This window comes from Ascidia mentula, chromosome 9 (assembly GCF_947561715.1).
Source record: "Ascidia mentula chromosome 9, kaAscMent1.1, whole genome shotgun sequence".
Lineage (NCBI taxonomy): Eukaryota > Metazoa > Chordata > Ascidiacea > Phlebobranchia > Ascidiidae > Ascidia > Ascidia mentula.
Genome location: NC_138574.1, coordinates 8,161,780 through 8,180,040, shown reverse-complemented (window position 1 = coordinate 8,180,040; position 18,261 = coordinate 8,161,780). Strand labels below are relative to the sequence as shown.

The window sequence follows — 18,261 nt, the reverse complement described above, 5'->3', positions numbered from 1 at the left end:
ATATATTACACAAAATAAAGAGACAATCTGAATGAAATCCCCCAATTCGCATCGTTTGACAAAAAAAAATGTACAGCCCGCTGGAACCTCGCAGAGTTTAATTTTGGCCGGCGGTAGGGAAAAGGTTGCCAACCCCTGCATGGACGACAAGAGATTATCAGACATCTTAAGGGTCATTTTATTTTGATCGATGGGGTTGGAAGCTGGTTAGTACATCATAAATTATAGAAATAAAAAAATGGTTTGATGTAGGTATCAGACTTGAAATTACAATAAAATCACGGAAATCATAACACCCTTTCCCAAAACTTAAACAATTGCAATTTGTTTCTTATAAGGCCTATACAAACCTTTAAAAAATTTCTTGACCAAAGACGATGAATAAATGATATTCTCGACAAGTGGACCTCATTTTGCTGCTTATAAACTGCGCAGATATGCGTTCTACAATATAACTTCGAATATACGTTAGCAACCACACAATGGCTGCAGACCATTGTACAAGTAAGCTTATTAGGAATTTTTTGCCACGTTTAACGTGCGCACAAACAGACACGCTCATTATTTTTGATTGGTGACTTTGATGTGTTACATGATTATGTTGGTCACGTCGTCCTTTCCCTGACGCTTTTACCTCCATGACAAAACACGAAGACTGTGATGACCGCCCTTGCCAACCATTTTGGTCAATAAAAATAATTGCCATGCTTTTATAGCCATAAAATGTTATACTTATTTATTCAAATGAACATCCGTTTCTACATCATGTCATGTTTTCGTATTCTAATTTACGATAATTGGGCTTATTACATCAAAATCATCATGTTTAAAGTAGATGTAGTTTTGGGTTTATGCAACACCTAAATTTGTAGATAACACGGATTCATAACAGATGTCACCACTGACCTCCCTCCGTACATAATTACGTCAAGCACGAAGCCTTCTACATAGCTTTCTATGCATAGCCTGCGCGACGCACAAACAATATCACAACTGGACACTAAAAATCATCTTGAAATAAAAACGACAAATGTTGTTTTTCGTTAATTGCAAAACATTACACCCGCATTATATTTATTGGCTTGTGATTAAACTATGGTGATGTATACTCAGGGACTGTAACTATATTCATGGAAGCTGTGTAGCGGCCGTAATTTACTCAAAATCTGTGCAGCCTGGATCTGCACCGACCGCCGCGCTAGGGGGTTTTCTAATTTGTTTTGAACGCAACACTGCCTGCCTTTTCGGATACAAATTCCTCTTCGCTTGCACAACAGCATTGGTTCTCTGTTAAACGAACAGAAACGTGTCACAATCGGTAATAATACGCACATTCAATATGGCCGATAAACTTGCACAAAGAAATATGTTACATTAAGAAAGTCAACACCTCTTAACTCATACACAAATATTATCACGACATTTAACTAACACAATTTACACATTCTATTACGTACCAACTTGTTAGGAGTCCAGGACTGAATTACAGGCACTTTGACCAACTAAGACGTTTCAGCATTTCAATTACTTTAACTTTCATGTTTTTATAGCTACACATAAAACACTAATGTTAGAACAAAACATTTCCAAAACTAAATTGGATCAACTATGAACTGCGACAACTGAAACTGCTGCTTACAGCACAGAAAGAAACTGTAAAACGTGGTCAGCACAAGATTGCGACACTAATGACATCACACGCATTGTTACGTCATAGTCAATGAAGTCAGATCACTGACACGAACTAGAAACAGGGAAAGAAAGCACATACAAGTCATTTCTCGCTGTAACAGAAGCCATTTCGTCAGTATTTCAAGGATTTGTCGACTTATTGGGACTTGTTATGTTTAAGACATTTCGTTATTTTTTTTAGTTTCCAAGGCTTTTTCCATCTTTTGTCAACATGTTTGTATATTGTGTTTATGGGTCTATGAACTATGGCAATCCTGTGTACACCCATTAGATAACTGTGATTAAACCGGCCTTTGTAGGCATTTCAGGCACTAAAAAGTCGTGTGCATGAAGTCTAGGCATTGTAGACATTACATGCATAATAGCCATTGAATACACAATCACGTGATGAAGCAACCTAAGCACGTTGAACCAGGACTGCACTGGAACTGTCAACTGGTGGTTGTCAACGAGTTCCGGTAGTAACAGTTTGTGGAGTATAAAACTTGCCTACAATGACTACAATGCCTCCAATCATAGTATACTCTTAGTAGTATACTATGCTACAATGGCTACAAGAATACAATTGTAGGGCATTTTAGAGGCACCCAATAAATGATCAATTTATTTCTATTGTTCTCCTTTGTTTTGGGGAAAGTCCCGTTTAACACACTACTTGCACGTTGCACAACTAATTTTTGAACGAATCTTTGTTGCACGGAATAAATTTTATGCGTCGCCATATGCACTATACGGCAGGAGAAAAATGAATTCAAAATGGAAAACTGTATGCCCCCATCTCAGCAAGCACGTACTTGACGTTGTTGACAATCTAGAATTCACATCGATGACCCCAGTCCAGGTAAAGCCCCAAGAACAAAGTTTAAGTAGGCCTACAATATATTTTGTGTTTTTCTTGTAAATTGTTGCAGGTAGCTACCATTCCAACGTTTTTGAAAAACAAGGATGTTTGTGTGGAGGCTGTCACTGGAAGTGGAAAAACCCTTGCATTTGTCATTCCACTTCTGGAAATGTTATGCAACTGCAAAGACAGTCTAAAATCCCACCAGGTTGCTATCTGTCTCAGTAATCAAAAGTTTGCTATAAGTGTTTCTTTTTTACAATAGACCAATTAAAAGAGTGTTATTTACACTTAAGCTACACTAGTGTTCCTTTAAATATTTAAAGATTGACAGGGTTTTCCCAGTTGGCAAGGATTGAAATTTAGGCAGGGTTAAACCTAACCCCAGCCTGACAAACATGATATATATATTTTGAGGTATATATATAACAATATGTTAGATATGAATTATTCGTAGATTGGAGCGGTTATTGTGAGCCCCACTCGAGAACTGGCAAGTCAGATATTTGAAGTACTGAAATGTTTCTATCATCCTGAAAAATGTCCTTTTCAAACTATGTTGTGTATTGGTGGCACTGGAAGCATTGATAAAGATGTTTCCAAGTTTATTAGTCAAGGTTTGAACAAGTGATGAGAGTTATTGCCAAACCTTTTTTAAATTCTATATTTTAATAGCTTTTTGTCCCCTGTTTTATAAATTACCAACTTTATTTGAGCAATAAAATGATGTTTCACAGGGGCCCAAATTTTAGTTGGAACTCCTGGTAGAATTAGTTATGCCCTTGAAAGCTGCCAACAAATGCAAGTTGGGATAAAAGCTTTGGAAATCTTGATACTAGATGAAGCTGACCGATTGCTTGATATGGGATTTCATAAAACTATCACTAACATTATGAGGTATGTTGGGTTATGAAAACCTACATAGCAACAATCCTATTTCAAACAAGAAGTAGTTGCTTGTTTGAAGAAATCTAAAATATTATGCATTATATATTTGTATATTGGTATCTAATAATGTGAAGACAGTACCATGTCATAATGGAAGTAACATTTGTGTGGCAAGGTGGGGCATTTGTCCTTCTGTGGAAAAGGGAAACAAACACTTACTTATAAGGATGGGCCACTGGAAACAAACAGCACATAGAAAATACATTTTCCTCCCTGGTGAAAAAACTTCTAGAGCACACCATCTAATTAGTGCTGTTGTTGTAGATATTTGCCGAAACAGCGAAGAACAGGTTTATTCAGTGCTACTCAAACTAATGAGGTTGAACTACTCATTAAAGCTGGAATGCGAAATCCTGTCAAAATTGTTGTCAAAGAAGTACGTTATTATACTACCCTATAACAATAAACCTTTGTTCTAAGTTTAGTAATTACTTTTCAAGAAAAAAGGACAAGTGCTTGCCTCAGATGCAGAAGTGGAAAGTGTCAAAACTCCTTCGTCTTTAGTAAACCAATACCTGATATGTGCAACCTCACAGAAATTTCCTCAACTAATGAGTTTTATTACAAAACAATGTGACGCCAAGATTCTTGTGTTTTTTTCGACTTGTGCAAGTGTAGAGTATTTTGGAAGAGCCTTAAAAGGTTTGTGTTTGTTATTGACTATGTTTTTGTGACAAACTCACGAAGCATTTCCTTTAGATATCTTGGGAACAAAATGGAATGTATTACTGCTTCATGGCAAAGTAAAAAAAAGACGACTGCAAATATTTAGCAAATTCCGTCAAATTGAAAGGTTTGTTTTGTTATTTACAAAAACAAAAAGTAAATAAATTATTCAAATATTTGTTTTGTTTTAAATATTGAGTAAGAATAATGTGCTTCCTTATTAATAAAATATTTTGATCTAGTGGAATTTTAATCTGTACGGATGTCATGGCAAGGGGTGTTGATATCCCTGATGTTGACTGGGTGCTTCAGTATGATCCTCCAAGCAATGCAAGGTGAAACCTATTTGTTGTAACTAACAATTTTGTGAAAGAAATTTTAAACCAGACTATGTTCATATAACAGGTAATTAACTATTCATAACTTTAGTGCATTTGTCCATCGATGTGGTCGAACTGCCCGCGTCGGACGAAAGGGAAATGCGTTGATATTTCTCTATGAAAATGAATCTTCCTATGTTGACTTTATTGAAATAAACCAAAAAGCACCCATGGTTGTAAGTTTCCTCCTTTACCATTCAAGTTAACTTGTCATAGTTTTTTTTACCTATTTCAATGTATAAAGATGCCTGCGGACACTAATTATTATGCCTAGGAGTTTCCAGCCGACGCCGATGCCAAACAAGAGAGCTGGCTCTCAAAACTTCGCTCTATTTCGATAGACGACCGAGCAATGATGGAAAGAGGGACACGGGCTTTTGTATCGTTCGTGCAAGCTTATGCAAAACATGAGTGCAATCTTATATTCAGGATGAAAGGTGTTTTAAACCAAGTTTGTTTAATGTGCAGACTGTTTTTCATGTATCCTTACGTTGTTTTCAATTTTTTGTACCGCATACCGCTTGCATATCGATCCTTAATCAGTAACAAAGCAGACAAAAACTTGTCAGTCATGTATTTGATTGTAAAATGCTGTTGCTGAACATGCTATAATTACTCTCATAATTTGTTTGATTTCGCGACATTGACATATCCCTTCTCCGTACGCACTGACAAATTAGTTTCTTTAATAGATCTTCAACTTGGAGAGCTTGCAACAGGATTTGGACTTTTGCGTCTACCGAGAATGCCAGAACTTAAAAACAAGAAAATCAGTGGATTTGTGGAAGCAGACGTAGACACACGTTCAATTACCTACAAGTATGTATGTTTTTTTTGTAATTGGGACATTTATGTGTAATTTAAAAGAATTATAAACGATTGGATCAAAACTACATTTCACAATTTTTCTCGATTCCAGTATCCGATTAAAAAATAACCCGCTATTGTGTGTTATACAACTGTAATTTATTGCAAAGCTTATTGGTAGAGATCAAATCCGAGAGAAGCAGAGACAAGAAGAATTGAAGAAAAGAGCAAATTCTGACGAAGTGCGTCCCAAATATTTGAGTAAGAAAGCAAAAGCATGGACAGAAACCAAACAGAAAAAAGAAAATAGGAAACTGAAGAAACTAAAGCGCAAACAAAGAAAAGAAAAAGTGGTTAGTCAATATATCGTTTATCCCAAATTGCAGATATTCGCATGGAAATTTTTTCGTTTCAGTCCACATAACCGACAAGCAAAGCCATGACAAACCCTAATCTTCATGCAACACTGGTTGCCTTATGATTGGTGATGTTAGCGCCTCGCCTTTCGTTAACACTATGTTCTATGTAATGATATATTTTCCAGACTCTGAACGACGACGAAATGGAAGAATTGAGAAAAGATGCGCAAATTGTGAAAAAGCTTAATAACAAAAAGGTTCGTGAAACGAAATAAAAGAAAATCCTAAATTAACATGCAGTATAACCTACCTTTCAAACTCGTTTATGCAATGGACGAAGCAATGTTGAAACTTTTATTTGTGAGGATTCTAAGTTTACTGTTAACACAACTGACATAAAATGTGTCTGCAGATCAGCAAGGAAGAATATGACGAAGAAATTGAAAACGAGGAGGGAAAACTGGAAAGCGAAATAAATTTATCCTGAGGTTTTTTGTTTTAATCATTACGTTTAAGCGTGTTTAAAGATTCACACAATCAGTTACAGAATTCGAATTTACAGTTACGGACAAACGTCTTTGTTATAGACCTATATATATTAAAAATATCACATTCCAGACATAACATCTCGGTTACATTAAATAATTGAAAACTTTGAAATATCTTTGTTGTAAGGATGGTGCTGTATTTCGTATCGCAATAATCTCTAAAAGCGCGATATAATAACGCTATAAAATCCTTTGCAGGCCTTCAGCATTCTCTCATCAATTCCCAACGAACTCATTAACTTCGGTCTGCAAACTCGCCAGTTGTCGCTGGGTGGTGCTGAGTAGGATGTGTTGTGCTTCGAGAGAATCCCCCATAATGGCCCCGCGTTGACAGCGTTTCACATACTTGAGCATGGCCTCTCTATGTTCGACCGAACGACGTCGTTTCGAGTTCGCTAAATCTACCTGAGGTTCTTCCTTAGTCACTGCCCGCCACGCCGAAATTCTTGTGACCAGACGCGGTGATGCACTTGCCAATCGTCTACTTCTTGGAGTCAGTCCAGTCTCAGCTATAAAAGCTCGGTTAATGCGCTCAGATTCGAGGCACAATGCTTTTTCGCGCATCTTCCTGCGTATTCGCTCTTGTTCGGCATTCGACATCAACTGCTGCTGTCCGTGCCCCCCTCGTTGCTGTCCTCTGGGCGTTGCCGAGGCTGAGCGCCTTCCGCCTTGTGTCGCCGCAGAGCTGGCACTGGACTGCGACCTCCTACGGAACATCATCATGCTTTGTGGACGAAGACTACCTCGCCGACGCGCATTTGTCGAATTCGATGACTTCTGACGGCCAGCTGCCTTCTCCTTGCTTTCTTCAGTGAAGCGAACTGTTGCCATGGCAGTAGAAGGACGCTGTTCTATCTCGCCTTCACCACCATTGCTTTCACAAACTTCACTTTGGTCATCATTGGACAACTGTGTTATTACCCCGCTTTTCAACAATTTTGCTGCTTCGCCCTTGACTTTCCGCTTTCCGGGGGCGGTACTTGGTCGTAGTTTAACTTGTACGCGAATGACCTCGTCAATCAATTCGTCATCACTGTTTATGACGTCATCGTCAAGTGTTGTGACTGACAGGCGGTCAGAGCGGGAAAAAGCGCTGTCAGTTCGACTACGTGCGCTGTCACGTATCAGGTGATCAGTCACTGAAATAACAACGTCCTTGTCAAGCCACATTATTGCGAAATTTTAATAACATCATTAATGTTGTGCAGTGGTGAATGGTTTATAAATTTGTTTTTAAGGGCAAAAAATGTATGTGCTAAACCGGAAGCATCGTTTGCTGACTTTTCCGTAAGTGTAATGTCCCAAGACACAGTTCAAAACTGGTGCCGATTTGCCAATTTTACTTGTCAGAAAAAAAATTAAGGAATCGGTTTCTTATAAATCGAAGTAAGGCAAACATTTTTTTAACAAATCCAAAAATTGGAGGAAAGGGAGTTCTACCAAGTAACAAAAAATACCAACTCTGCAAGTTAATGCTTTGCTTTCACCTGTAATTCCGTATGGCGTTTCTCGAGGTAGTAGTTTTTGTTTGTAAAGGTGCTCTGATGATGCTGGAGGTCTCGATCCTCCACCAAACGACGCTTGTGCGTTAGCACTCATCTCTGGCGTCACCTGACGGAATAAAAATACCGATTATGTTTCCTACACTATGCTGAAAGGAGTAATGCTTAACCCCATATGACTGTTCTGGAAATCTTTAGTGATGTATTGACAATTCACACTATTGTATGAACGGTTTAACAACATTGTCAAGTCGTAAAAAGCAACCAGACTTTTAGTTTCACCACGATGCTATGTTTTGCATCAAATAAAACGATAAAATATTTTTGCTTACGAATCGATCTGGAGGGACGATTCCGTTTCGTTTGTAGTAAGCTTGGGGTGGGTCGTTGTCACGGTAACCTGTGCTGAGCATTCGTGCCTTGCTCATGAAAGACTTCACTCTTTCCTGCTTGATTCCATGCATTTGCTTCCTTGTTTCACGTTCCTGTGTTTCGGCACTTTGTACCAGACTTGCTCTCCTAAGCAAATAAACAAAACTGTTTTGCAATTTGTTTTGTTCTAAAAATAACTGATTTTGAGAATCAAGCACTTGGAAAAGTTCGCTAAACAATTATAGGGTAAAACGAAAAGGTGTGAAGGCATAAATAAGCAATATGAGCAGGATTTCGGTGAGGATATTGTTTGCGATAATATGTAGGTGGTTTAATTTATCCGCACCTCTCCAGTATAATTGCCCGTTTCTCTTCCTTTTTTTCTTCTTCTCTTCTTCTTCCCTCTTCTATCTGCAACTGCCGATCGTAAATTCGTTCCAACTTCCGCATGTAGACTCCCTCCTTGGACTCGAACTCTCGTTGGCGAAGTTCTGCAATAAGCCACGTTAGTAAAAGGACAAAACACTTGTGCAAATCATTAATGCAACAAATATGCTTTTCCTGATACGGAAGTTCCAGTGAAAGAGTACACGCGCAAATCATTCCACTTCAAGGGCTTTTGATGTGTTATTATAGCTCTAGCCATATATGGCTTTTGTTAATAAGCACACTTAAACATAACTTAATATACATTTTACTGTACATATTAAATGCCGCAAAAATACCGAAAATTTCCGTGTTGGTGTCATGGAATTGGTGCGAACGTGTTAGAACTCATATGTAGACCAGAAACATTTAACTGTTTACCTTTGTACCATTCGAAGTAGGCGGACTGGGCTTTTAACCGGTCGTTTTCAATCTTGTTTTTATGTACTCGCAGTTTGTCATTCTTGCGCTCTTGTTGTTTTCTCTGCTCGATAAGCTTCTCCAATCTGTCTGGCTCCGGCATGACGCGTTATAAATGTAGGAATGTTTTCACGTTGAATTCATGTTGTGTTTACTGTCGGTAAAAGTTTGTGTCGAAGTCGTGTTTATTGCTGATGTTGACTTTCTGCTTCTTGGCCCTGTCGCAGTTGCTGCCGAAATCTAATAAAAGCATCAGGATGTCATTACGTTACGTTTATTATGTGATTGACACACGCAGTCTGCTAACGTTTACAGGAAGACGAAAGTTAATTAAAAGATGGTGGTTTTGTGTAATTACGCACACACACTGCACTTAGGCAATTTCACATTGAATGCTTTCCTCTTTTGATATGTATTCTTTGATGTATGAACTTATAAACCTATATTCAGTTTACAACTAGAGAAGTGCATTGTTTATCCACCGGAACTTTTGTTAAATAACTAAAAATCCACTTGATCTTATTTTTGTATAAACCCTTTTTTGTACCTTAAACGTTGCGCACGAAAGTGACTTTTTGGTGGCGGAGGTGTACTAGGTATCTCGGGTCCTCTATAACAGGATGCCACTTCACCACGAGACATTACCCAATATAATATGGGACCGACAAAGCTAAATTACAGGCTCGATACTTCCCTTGGTAACAAAAACATTATTGAGGCAGCACTTTCTACATTCTAAACACTTTCTTTTTAAAATCTGCTTTATTCTCTGGTTGCGTTTTGGTGATGTCATGCAGCTTAAATTCCCATGGGCACTTGCGGTACAACCTTGGTATTGTTTCACGTTATTAACATATTCTAAGGCCCTGACTCACACCTGCTTGAAACTACCCTTACGTCGATTTGCAATAAAACACCCTTCTATGTATAGAATCTCCACAACATATTCATCTGTGTTTGTTCCGTATGACAAACATGCCAGGTTTGTTGTTGCTATCAAATTTCCGCCACGGCGAAAATCTTACAAATACCAACGGGAACGTAATATGAACTCTCCTACAGATCGCCAAGAATATACTTGTTTATCTGTCAAACTTATGCCCATAACCTGCTGCATAACACATAATGTCTATGCGTGGTTCATGTCTACATTTATATGATTGCTTCAAGGAGTGTTGAAGGACAAACTGGTCGATGACTCGCTGAGAGATCATCTGTCATGACGCATTTTAATCGCTGTTACGTTTGTAAAGCTGACAAGCAAAGTATTAATAATTTGCCACGCTTTGCGAACACAAACAACATAAATTATTTATCAAACAATACGAATCAACTGAATGTTTACTGTATGTTCATTGCACTAACGTCAACATTCTTTAAAAGATGAACGAGTGGGACTCGAATCCTAATAACTTTGTCTGGCATACTTTTAGAACGTAACTCAGTTTAAGTCATATTTTGCTGATTATGTTACAATGGCACCTTATTATTCTTTATACTTATATCATGCAATGATAATTAAAATTTCTTACCATGTAAGTGTCTTGACAAAGTGTGTGTTGCTCCAACAAACAAAATTTTTCTTGCTCATTTCAGATCCAGTGCATTCTTGTTCTTATATTTAAAATCCACACAACTGACGCTAAACGCAGAGATATTCTCAGTCAATTTTTTCACATCGATCAACCTTATCGAATCGCGTTGTCAAGTTTGCACTTGCCTGAAAGTAAAATAGCAGCACAAGCTCCACAAACGACACTTTTCATTTTGCTGTGTTTGATGTCTGCGTAACGTTCGCTCTCTTTGCTTAACCGACAATAAATCCCCACTAACGGCAAAGTAACTTGGACGATGCGGCCTAATGTAGGTGCTACAATACAAGCACTACCTGACGGCTCGTAAATTCTACATTACCAGCGGGCGGCAGACCAAGTTGTCATCGTCAAGGAAACCAGTCCAAATAAGAGCCATGTTAAGGCTCTACTGGCTACTGCAGTTAACTGGGTATATATATATATTGTTTCTTCTGAGTATAGGTCGCATGTGTCACAGTGTTATGTCCGGTTGATATTTGATATAGTTTGATTGTGGCTTTGCGACGTAATGAGATTTAGTCGCAACATCAGCACATAGCTCCACTATCGTGTTACAGCTTCCACTGGGTGCTCAAACTTTAATCAGTACGTTAATTTAATTTGGATATAGCCTGCTCCAAATCTTACTTCTTTCGCCACCCACCATGCACAGGCTTTCAGTTGTAATGTTTTCTAGGGGTGACTTTTTATGACATCCCGGAATGACATTAAAATCGTGATCTACCTAATCCGATTATCCGCATTCAAAATCCACCCCCAGAGGAGCTCCGAGAAACTTATTGTGACACAACAATGTGTATACGTCACAAAAGGGCCGAACAGCGGGCGACAAGCCGGGCAATTGTTTACAGTGATACCTGTGTGTGTAAAGTACAGTGACCGTGTTGACAAATGTATGGAATGAGGCCGAAGCGCGTGGCCCGGGCTTTCAAGGACCCGATTTATCAACACTTGAGCGGCTTGCTACCAGCTCGGACGCTCAAACTTCAGCTGAAAACTTTCGTTTTCTCGTTAATCCCCCTTTGTAAGTGGGTATGTCTAATTACTTGGAACTCTTCTGATGCGCTGTTATTGCGGCTGCGTTATTTTGCTGAAAGGACCCTTAGGTCATTCAAGTGTAGTCAATGACCCGAATAAACTGCTTATTGCCCTGGTATTCAAATGTTATAGTCACAAACAAAGTAGTATCAATGTCACCCAAACTGATATGTATCATCCAGTCGTGGTACGGCAAAATCTATCGGACGGTTGTTACATAATAGGTCAAATTTTCTTGAAGGCTTGCAATGATGACTAAACTTGCATATATAATTTAACAAAACATATTTTGCATAATTTAATTACAATGTAGCTCGCCAAGAAAATAGTATAAACACCAGTATTATTAAAAATCAAACCACTCTTTGCCTGCGACAATTTTACAGGTTGGAAATGTGTGTCATGGTTATATTGATATGTGCTGTAGATAATTGCATGAATGACACAATTTGGTGAAGCTGCTTGCCTTTGGCCAACCATGAGGTTTAGGAAGTGCATGTGCTGAGATGCACGAGATCATTAAAAACCTATCGCTTGTCCCCTTTAAATGTAAAACGTGCCCGTCACATGAAGTATAGCCGTTAAATTGCAATGTAAACCCGCTGTTGGTGGCCAAGCTAGGATCTCGAGAGACGACAAGAAACGTTTGTTTGCGTAACAAATCGTTATCTCTCGTAAGCAAGGTGCTTCACAATAGGACCCAGTTCGAGGTATAAATACTGTAAAAATACTCTGGTGGATGACTGGAGAAAGTTTTGATCTATAAGTAGGGTGAATATAGAAACATTTCAACGTCAGAAAAAGCTTCGCATTGCAAAGTGTTTGTGCGAAACAGGGGAAGTCCTTTTGTTGTCATTTGTAATTTAATGCAAAGTAAATAAACTTGACATTTCATAATCGTTTAACTGCGTTTGTATAAACGATCCTGAAAAAGCGCATTATAGATAAGTAATAATACATAGTTTGAAGAGGAGTACTTTCTAACTCAATGATATGTTGTTTAGAGAGTGGGTCTTTGTTCGAATGTTTGGTGAAAAACACTGGGTATCTGCACTTATATGAGTATTTCTGTCGACCAATCAAATTTATATTGATCTTTCAATACAAATACGTGTGGTCACTATCTATCTTCATGAATGTACGTTGTATGCTCGTATCAGTCGTGTACCTTGAAGGGTTGAGGTAGTATTGACACAGACGAGTGCACTCGTGAAGTTTAAAATCATTTTCTGTCAAACAGGAACAATGAATGGCACCAATCACTTTATTAATGTAGTTTCTAATGTCACTAGTAATCCAGGAGTGCCAGTGAAGTATGTGGATTGGTCTTGGATTCTTACTGAATTTGTCATGCTAGTTTCCACTGCCATCTTCTGCTATATATTATTTCGACTTGTGGAAGATGAAATTTACAGTGGAAGGATTTTCAAATGTGTCAAAGGTATTTTACAGCTGCAAAAAAATTAATATCAATAAGACCAAACGTGTAGTTTATTTCAGCTAACGTGCTATTTCGACTAACGAGAGCAGAATTAAACAAAATGTTGCCATTGACTTTTGATGACATGTTACCTATGTTGTATTACTGTTTAGTTTGAGTTTCATGCAATAGAGCTGTTTTAAAAACTTGAACTATAAACACAATGAGAAATAAGGTTAACTCATGCAAACTTGCCATTGTTAGTTGAAGAGTTATTTAAAATGAGTTTGATTTTATTTTGAAATTGACTCTGTAATAGTGTTATCATTAAAAACAAGGTAAGTAAATAATACGTGTTGCAAACAGATGCCAAGCCGAAAAGACAAAACACTGATGGAATTCGACTCCAACGAATTTGCATTGCCACGGCTGTCTTTGATCTTCTCCAAGCTATTTCGTCACAATCCTATATGATTACATTTAGTCCATCTTCACACTTCTGCGACTGCGTCGTAATGTTGGGGGTAATTTTTTACTCTTCGTCCCTGCTTTGTACTTTTACATTTCTATGGTGCCGCCAACGCGCCCTTTACTCCAACCAATTCCTTAAACATTTGTCGACCAAGTTCAATCAAGTTGTAAGTTGGATTAGCATCGCCGGCATCTATCTGACTGTTTTGGTTCCTGCTATTTCAATGCTTGTGTGGAGAAGATATGAAGTTGTGCGTCAGGTTTGAAACATTTGTGATACTTGTTATGGTGATAAGGTATGTTTACACATCATATGGTCGATGCATAAAATTAACAGCCGGCAACCAGTCGTCAACAGCGCTGCACATTCAGCGGCTGTCAAACAGTTAAAAATATTATAAATAGCAATGTCTAAATTGGATAAAATGGAAAGTAAATTAACTCCTGATACAAAGGCTAGGTTTAACGTTACAGCCCAGTATCATATGACTGGCCGGTGGGATATCAGCAGTTAAATGGGACCGATATTTTTAATGACACATTACCACCAGCCATTCATGCAATTGCGACGTGGATTTGTCATCATGGGCCTTTTATCAGCAAAACCATGAATGTAATTAGTTGCCACCATTTTAATGTTTGAAAAACATTAAAAATCTAATTAGTTGCCACCATTTTTAAAGGTTTGTAAACTATGTCCTCTTGATTTGAAATAACTATATAACTTATTAAAAGCTTCCTACCGTAGATTTAAGTGCCTTGATGTTACTTTACCATTGCAGGAGTGCAAATTTAAAAGCCAACTTCATTCAACATTTCAAAAGTGGTATCTCGTTTATACTGTTGGTTATTTTGCCAGTCAACTTTTATTGGGGTGGCTTTATGTTCATCCTTTGCTTGAACACAAGGTTTGTTATTATGATTTTAATTTGCTTTAGTAATATTATTTCTATGTTGTCACAGAGAAGGAAGAAAGCTATGGGAAGAAATCACCTGGTGCCAAAGTTGTCTTCAACGTAAGTTCTGTTTTTTTGATGGCAAATCTCATTTAAACATATTTTAGACCATATATTCCATGTGCTGTTGTTGAGCTATCGACAAATGTTTCTTAAATGCAGTTGCAATAATTTCTTTATAGTTGGCTAGTTTAATATAGAAACAATTACATCTGAGAAAAATATAAATTCTTACACTTATCATAACGTGTATTGTAGGGCCCTGGACCAACAAAATGCGAAATTCAGATCGTGCATTGTGAAGTCGGTGACTACAGCCGCATGCTGTGTAATAAGCGACGTGGTTTCCTCAGTCGCAGTGACATTAATATCTCGATCTAACCGGCATCGTTGGACACTGCTTATACCACACAGCATAAACCTTACCATCAACTTGCTCTCCATGGTTGGATGTTTTGTCCACTGGAGAGAACTTGTTTTTCCGTGTTGCTCCAAAACAAATGAGGATACAGCAGCTACAAGTGCTGCGTGATGTGCCAAGTTTGGAGCATAGCGATGATAATAACGTGTTTCTGGTGTGATGTCACCTTACTTCTGAGCAGAATGTTATTTCCTGGCATAATAAGAACAATTGTTGCTAATGGCTACTAATAGTAATTCTACGTTATTTTACTTTTGTCACGAAGAGTCTTACAGTTGGTTCGGAGATATACTTCATGTTTTTATTCTGTTCTCCCAAAATTCGCTTGGCCTTGCTGTAAAATATTGAGTGTAAAATTACATGAAATATTAAAATGAAAATTTAATTCATGGATACAAAGAATGCTATGAACACTTCAATTTAAGCCTACGATAAAATAAATTGATAAAAGCAAAAACATGTATATTCGGCACCAATATATTTGGAGAGAGAGTACGAAATGTAAGACAGATGATGCAGGAATTGTCAATTCAACGGCAACGTTTTCCAGGTAAACTAGGGGAAGGAAGTGCATCATTCCAGTGTAGATCTGCTCGACCGTTCAATCAAGTGTCACGTAAAATAAACAAAGAAACGTGAATCGCGCCAGTGTGGCATTTTAAGAACTGAAGGAATTAGGAACTGCCTTTTATGACACACGTTGTTCCCGTCAAAATTGACAGCGAACAGAGTGGGACCGTTTTTTGTATCCTCCAATGTTATTGTCTCTCTCTCACACAGTACTCTTTATATGTTGAAGCAATCGCAACGTTTAGTGGAAATGATTTTATTAAAAAGAAACGTCAGCGAATGCATTCATCAGTTGGAAGCGTACAGAAAGGTAACAGCGCGTTTCCTTAAATGTGGTTCAAAATAAGTAAGGGAGCTTAACTATAAAAAGGTAAGAAAAGTAATTATTGATATTGAATAATGTTATGAGATTAATTAATAGGTCTAACAATTTTGCTGCTTTGTGTTGAATTATAGAGCAACTATGAATGGAACAATAGATTCCACCGTTGCCTTTCCCGGTCCTACTTATTTGCCAAAAATCTATGTAAAATACAACGATTGGAGCTGGATTTTTACAGAAATGATAATAATATTCTCGGTCGTCTTGTGCTTATTTGTACTGTTTCGACTTGTTAGAACTGGTTCGACACGTGAGAAAGTTTGCAACCGTTGCAAAGGTATGTTTACATCGAAAACAGATTTGATAGTTGTAAAAATGGTTTCAAAATTCATTTTAGGGCCAGTTTTGCAACCATTTGGTTTAGCCGCAAAGAAGCCCCAAATACGTGGCATTCACCTGCATCGAGTTTGCATTTTCACAGTCATCTTTGATCTTTTCCATATCATTGTAAGCCAAGTGTACATGATTCCTTTACAACCGTCCCCGGTATTCTGTGACTATGTTGTTATGCTGGGTGTAATTGCCTACTGTTTTTCTCTGCTCGGCACATTTACATTTCTCTGGTGCCGCCAACGTTGCTTGTACGCAAATCCCCTTCTGAAAGCTTCTTTGAGCATGGCTAATCGGGTTTTGAGTTGGATCAGCATTATTTCTACGTACCTGATACTTCTAGTACCTGCGGGATCAATGCTTTTGTGGAGAAGATACAATGTAGAGCAACAGGTATTTTATGGTTGTTCTACGCTATGAATTGAAAATGTTTTTGGCATGGGACATAGATTTTCAAATGTTCGTACATCACAAGAATAAAAAAAAAATTGGTAAACGGGTTGTATTCAGAACTGATTTTACCTGAATGTCCTTTCAGGAATGCAAACTAAAAAATCACCTCCATACACTTTTTCAAAACTGGTACCTCACTTACACCATTGGTTACTTCATCAGCCAATTACTTTTGGGATGGCTTTATATTGATCCGTTGCTTAAGAATAAGGTATTTATGTTGCAAACTCTCGTACATGCAATCCCGATTAGCCATCAGGAAAACGTGGCTTTGCTTGTCCAACGACACCGTGTTTAGGCTACATAATTGTGTAGCCTCTCAGTAATCTCAGCATCTCAGCGCGTTGACACAATGTAGCGTCTCTGATCTCTAATATCTATTACAGGATTTAACGTTTGGTTTTCTTTTTTTGCATCAAGTTATAAACAATAATACCGTTTTCTCATTGTTTCAGAGAAGGATTGAGGCAATGGCCAAAACCCACCGGGAATCAAACTTGTTTCCTATGTACGTTATGTGTGGTTGGGTCTATAATATAATAGTGAAGTTGCAATCTACGTTTCTAATTAAACGCTTTTACTAAGTTTCATATTTCGTCTCGCCTTGTGATCTTTATTAAAGAGACATGTTACATGGTCTCCAGCGTTACACGAGATTGCAGTATATCTCTTCAGATAACCATATGGACTACTCTCAGCCTCTAGACCATGATCGGCTCTCACAAATATTTGTCAATAAATTTAAATTTGTTTTAGGAATCAACTTCATCAAGGGAAAAAGTTCCAGTCTTGTATTGTGAAGTCAACGATTGCTGCTGCCTGTTGCATTACAAGCGACATTTTTTCAGCCATTGCTGTCACATTGATATCAAAATCGAACCACCAACGTTGGACGTTGCTTATACCACATTGTATTAACCTTAACATCAATTTGCTTTCGATGATTGGATGCTTTGTCTACTGGCGAGAACTTCTTTTCCCTTATTGCCCAAAACCAAATGATAATCCAACACACAACCTGTAATTGTCAATTTATTCCATTTGAATCACAATTGCACGTTTCTTTTTATGTAAACCAATGAAATTGGTTAAAATAAGGACTATATAATTGTAAAACAGGTTGCGGGCTGTAGGTAGACCCATTATGTATTGTGTGCTATGTTGTAGTTTATACATGGTACTCAAATGTATATTTGGGCATTGTCACTTATGTTCACTGTTCAGCAAGCTTACTAAAACGCTGCAAGCTTACTAAAAATATGTACATTATTCATTGTCATAAGTGTTTTATGCTAATTAGATGTGTTATAATTTTCCTGTAAAACAGGCAGGGCCTCAAATAATCAGATTTGTACCACAGCATGTCTGTACTATTTTCAGCTTACGTGTGATTTCTGAGGTAAAATCTCAAAAACGTATTCACTTTTCAATAAATATGCTGTTGATCTATACGTCATTCATAATTAACACTTAGTTACTCGGGATCATGCAAGCTATGAATAGAAGAATTAGATGTGGTTCACTTTCAGATGCAAACCGAATCTCCATTGCTCCAACCATAAAATACTATAGACTGGCTGTCGACCACGCGCTATATTGCAGTAAAAGGCTGATATTTGTTAATGTGAACATCATGGAAGTCACAACCGCATAGACACGGATAA

At 37.8% G+C, this 18,261-nt stretch overlaps 3 protein-coding genes across 7 annotated transcripts; 2 read left to right on the top strand and 1 right to left on the bottom strand.

Moving 5' to 3' along the window:
• The first annotated feature begins 2,352 nt into the window (after positions 1 to 2,352).
• LOC145914728 (ATP-dependent RNA helicase DDX55-like) lies at positions 2,353 to 6,577 on the top strand. Of its 4 annotated transcripts, none has more exons than XR_014403392.1 (15): positions 2,353 to 2,533; positions 2,604 to 2,741; positions 2,991 to 3,150; positions 3,271 to 3,430; positions 3,746 to 3,857; positions 3,922 to 4,123; positions 4,181 to 4,274; positions 4,390 to 4,482; positions 4,577 to 4,703; positions 4,802 to 4,964; positions 5,220 to 5,346; positions 5,516 to 5,687; positions 5,750 to 5,818; positions 5,879 to 5,950; positions 6,106 to 6,127. XR_014403392.1 is itself a non-coding variant. In XM_083002556.1 (15 exons), exons 1-14 carry the CDS (start codon positions 2,438 to 2,440, stop codon positions 6,178 to 6,180), a joined length of 1,788 nt encoding a protein of 595 aa, XP_082858682.1. In that variant the 5' UTR covers positions 2,353 to 2,437; the 3' UTR covers position 6,181; positions 6,440 to 6,577. The 4 variants fall into 4 exon arrangements, 3 of the variants coding, with proteins under 3 accessions (XP_082858682.1, XP_082858680.1, XP_082858681.1); XM_083002556.1 differs by lacking the exon at positions 5,750 to 5,818 and adding an exon at positions 6,440 to 6,577 and having other exon boundaries at positions 5,516 to 5,684; positions 6,106 to 6,181; XM_083002554.1 differs by lacking the exon at positions 5,750 to 5,818 and adding an exon at positions 6,440 to 6,577 and having other exon boundaries at positions 6,106 to 6,181.
• LOC145914729 (uncharacterized) lies at positions 6,451 to 10,876 on the bottom strand. Of its 2 annotated transcripts, none has more exons than XM_083002557.1 (6): positions 10,494 to 10,876; positions 8,923 to 9,201; positions 8,462 to 8,606; positions 8,076 to 8,262; positions 7,729 to 7,852; positions 6,451 to 7,380 (listed from the first exon to the last, which is right to left on the bottom strand). In XM_083002557.1, the coding sequence occupies exons 2-6, from the start codon at positions 9,062 to 9,064 to the stop codon at positions 6,458 to 6,460; spliced, it is 1,521 nt and encodes a 506-aa protein (XP_082858683.1). In that variant the 5' UTR covers positions 9,065 to 9,201; positions 10,494 to 10,876; the 3' UTR covers positions 6,451 to 6,457. The 2 variants fall into 2 exon arrangements, with proteins under 2 accessions (XP_082858683.1, XP_082858684.1); XM_083002558.1 differs by lacking the exon at positions 10,494 to 10,876 and adding an exon at positions 9,509 to 9,620.
• Positions 10,877 to 15,687: 4,811 nt separating this feature from the next.
• On the top strand, positions 15,688 to 17,870 carry LOC145914213 (uncharacterized). Its single transcript, XM_083002003.1, has 6 exons — positions 15,688 to 15,802; positions 15,889 to 16,091; positions 16,152 to 16,537; positions 16,683 to 16,808; positions 17,053 to 17,105; positions 17,354 to 17,870. Exons 2-6 carry the CDS (start codon positions 15,896 to 15,898, stop codon positions 17,619 to 17,621), a joined length of 1,029 nt encoding a protein of 342 aa, XP_082858129.1. The 5' UTR covers positions 15,688 to 15,802; positions 15,889 to 15,895; the 3' UTR covers positions 17,622 to 17,870.
• The last annotated feature ends 391 nt before the right edge of the window (positions 17,871 to 18,261 follow it).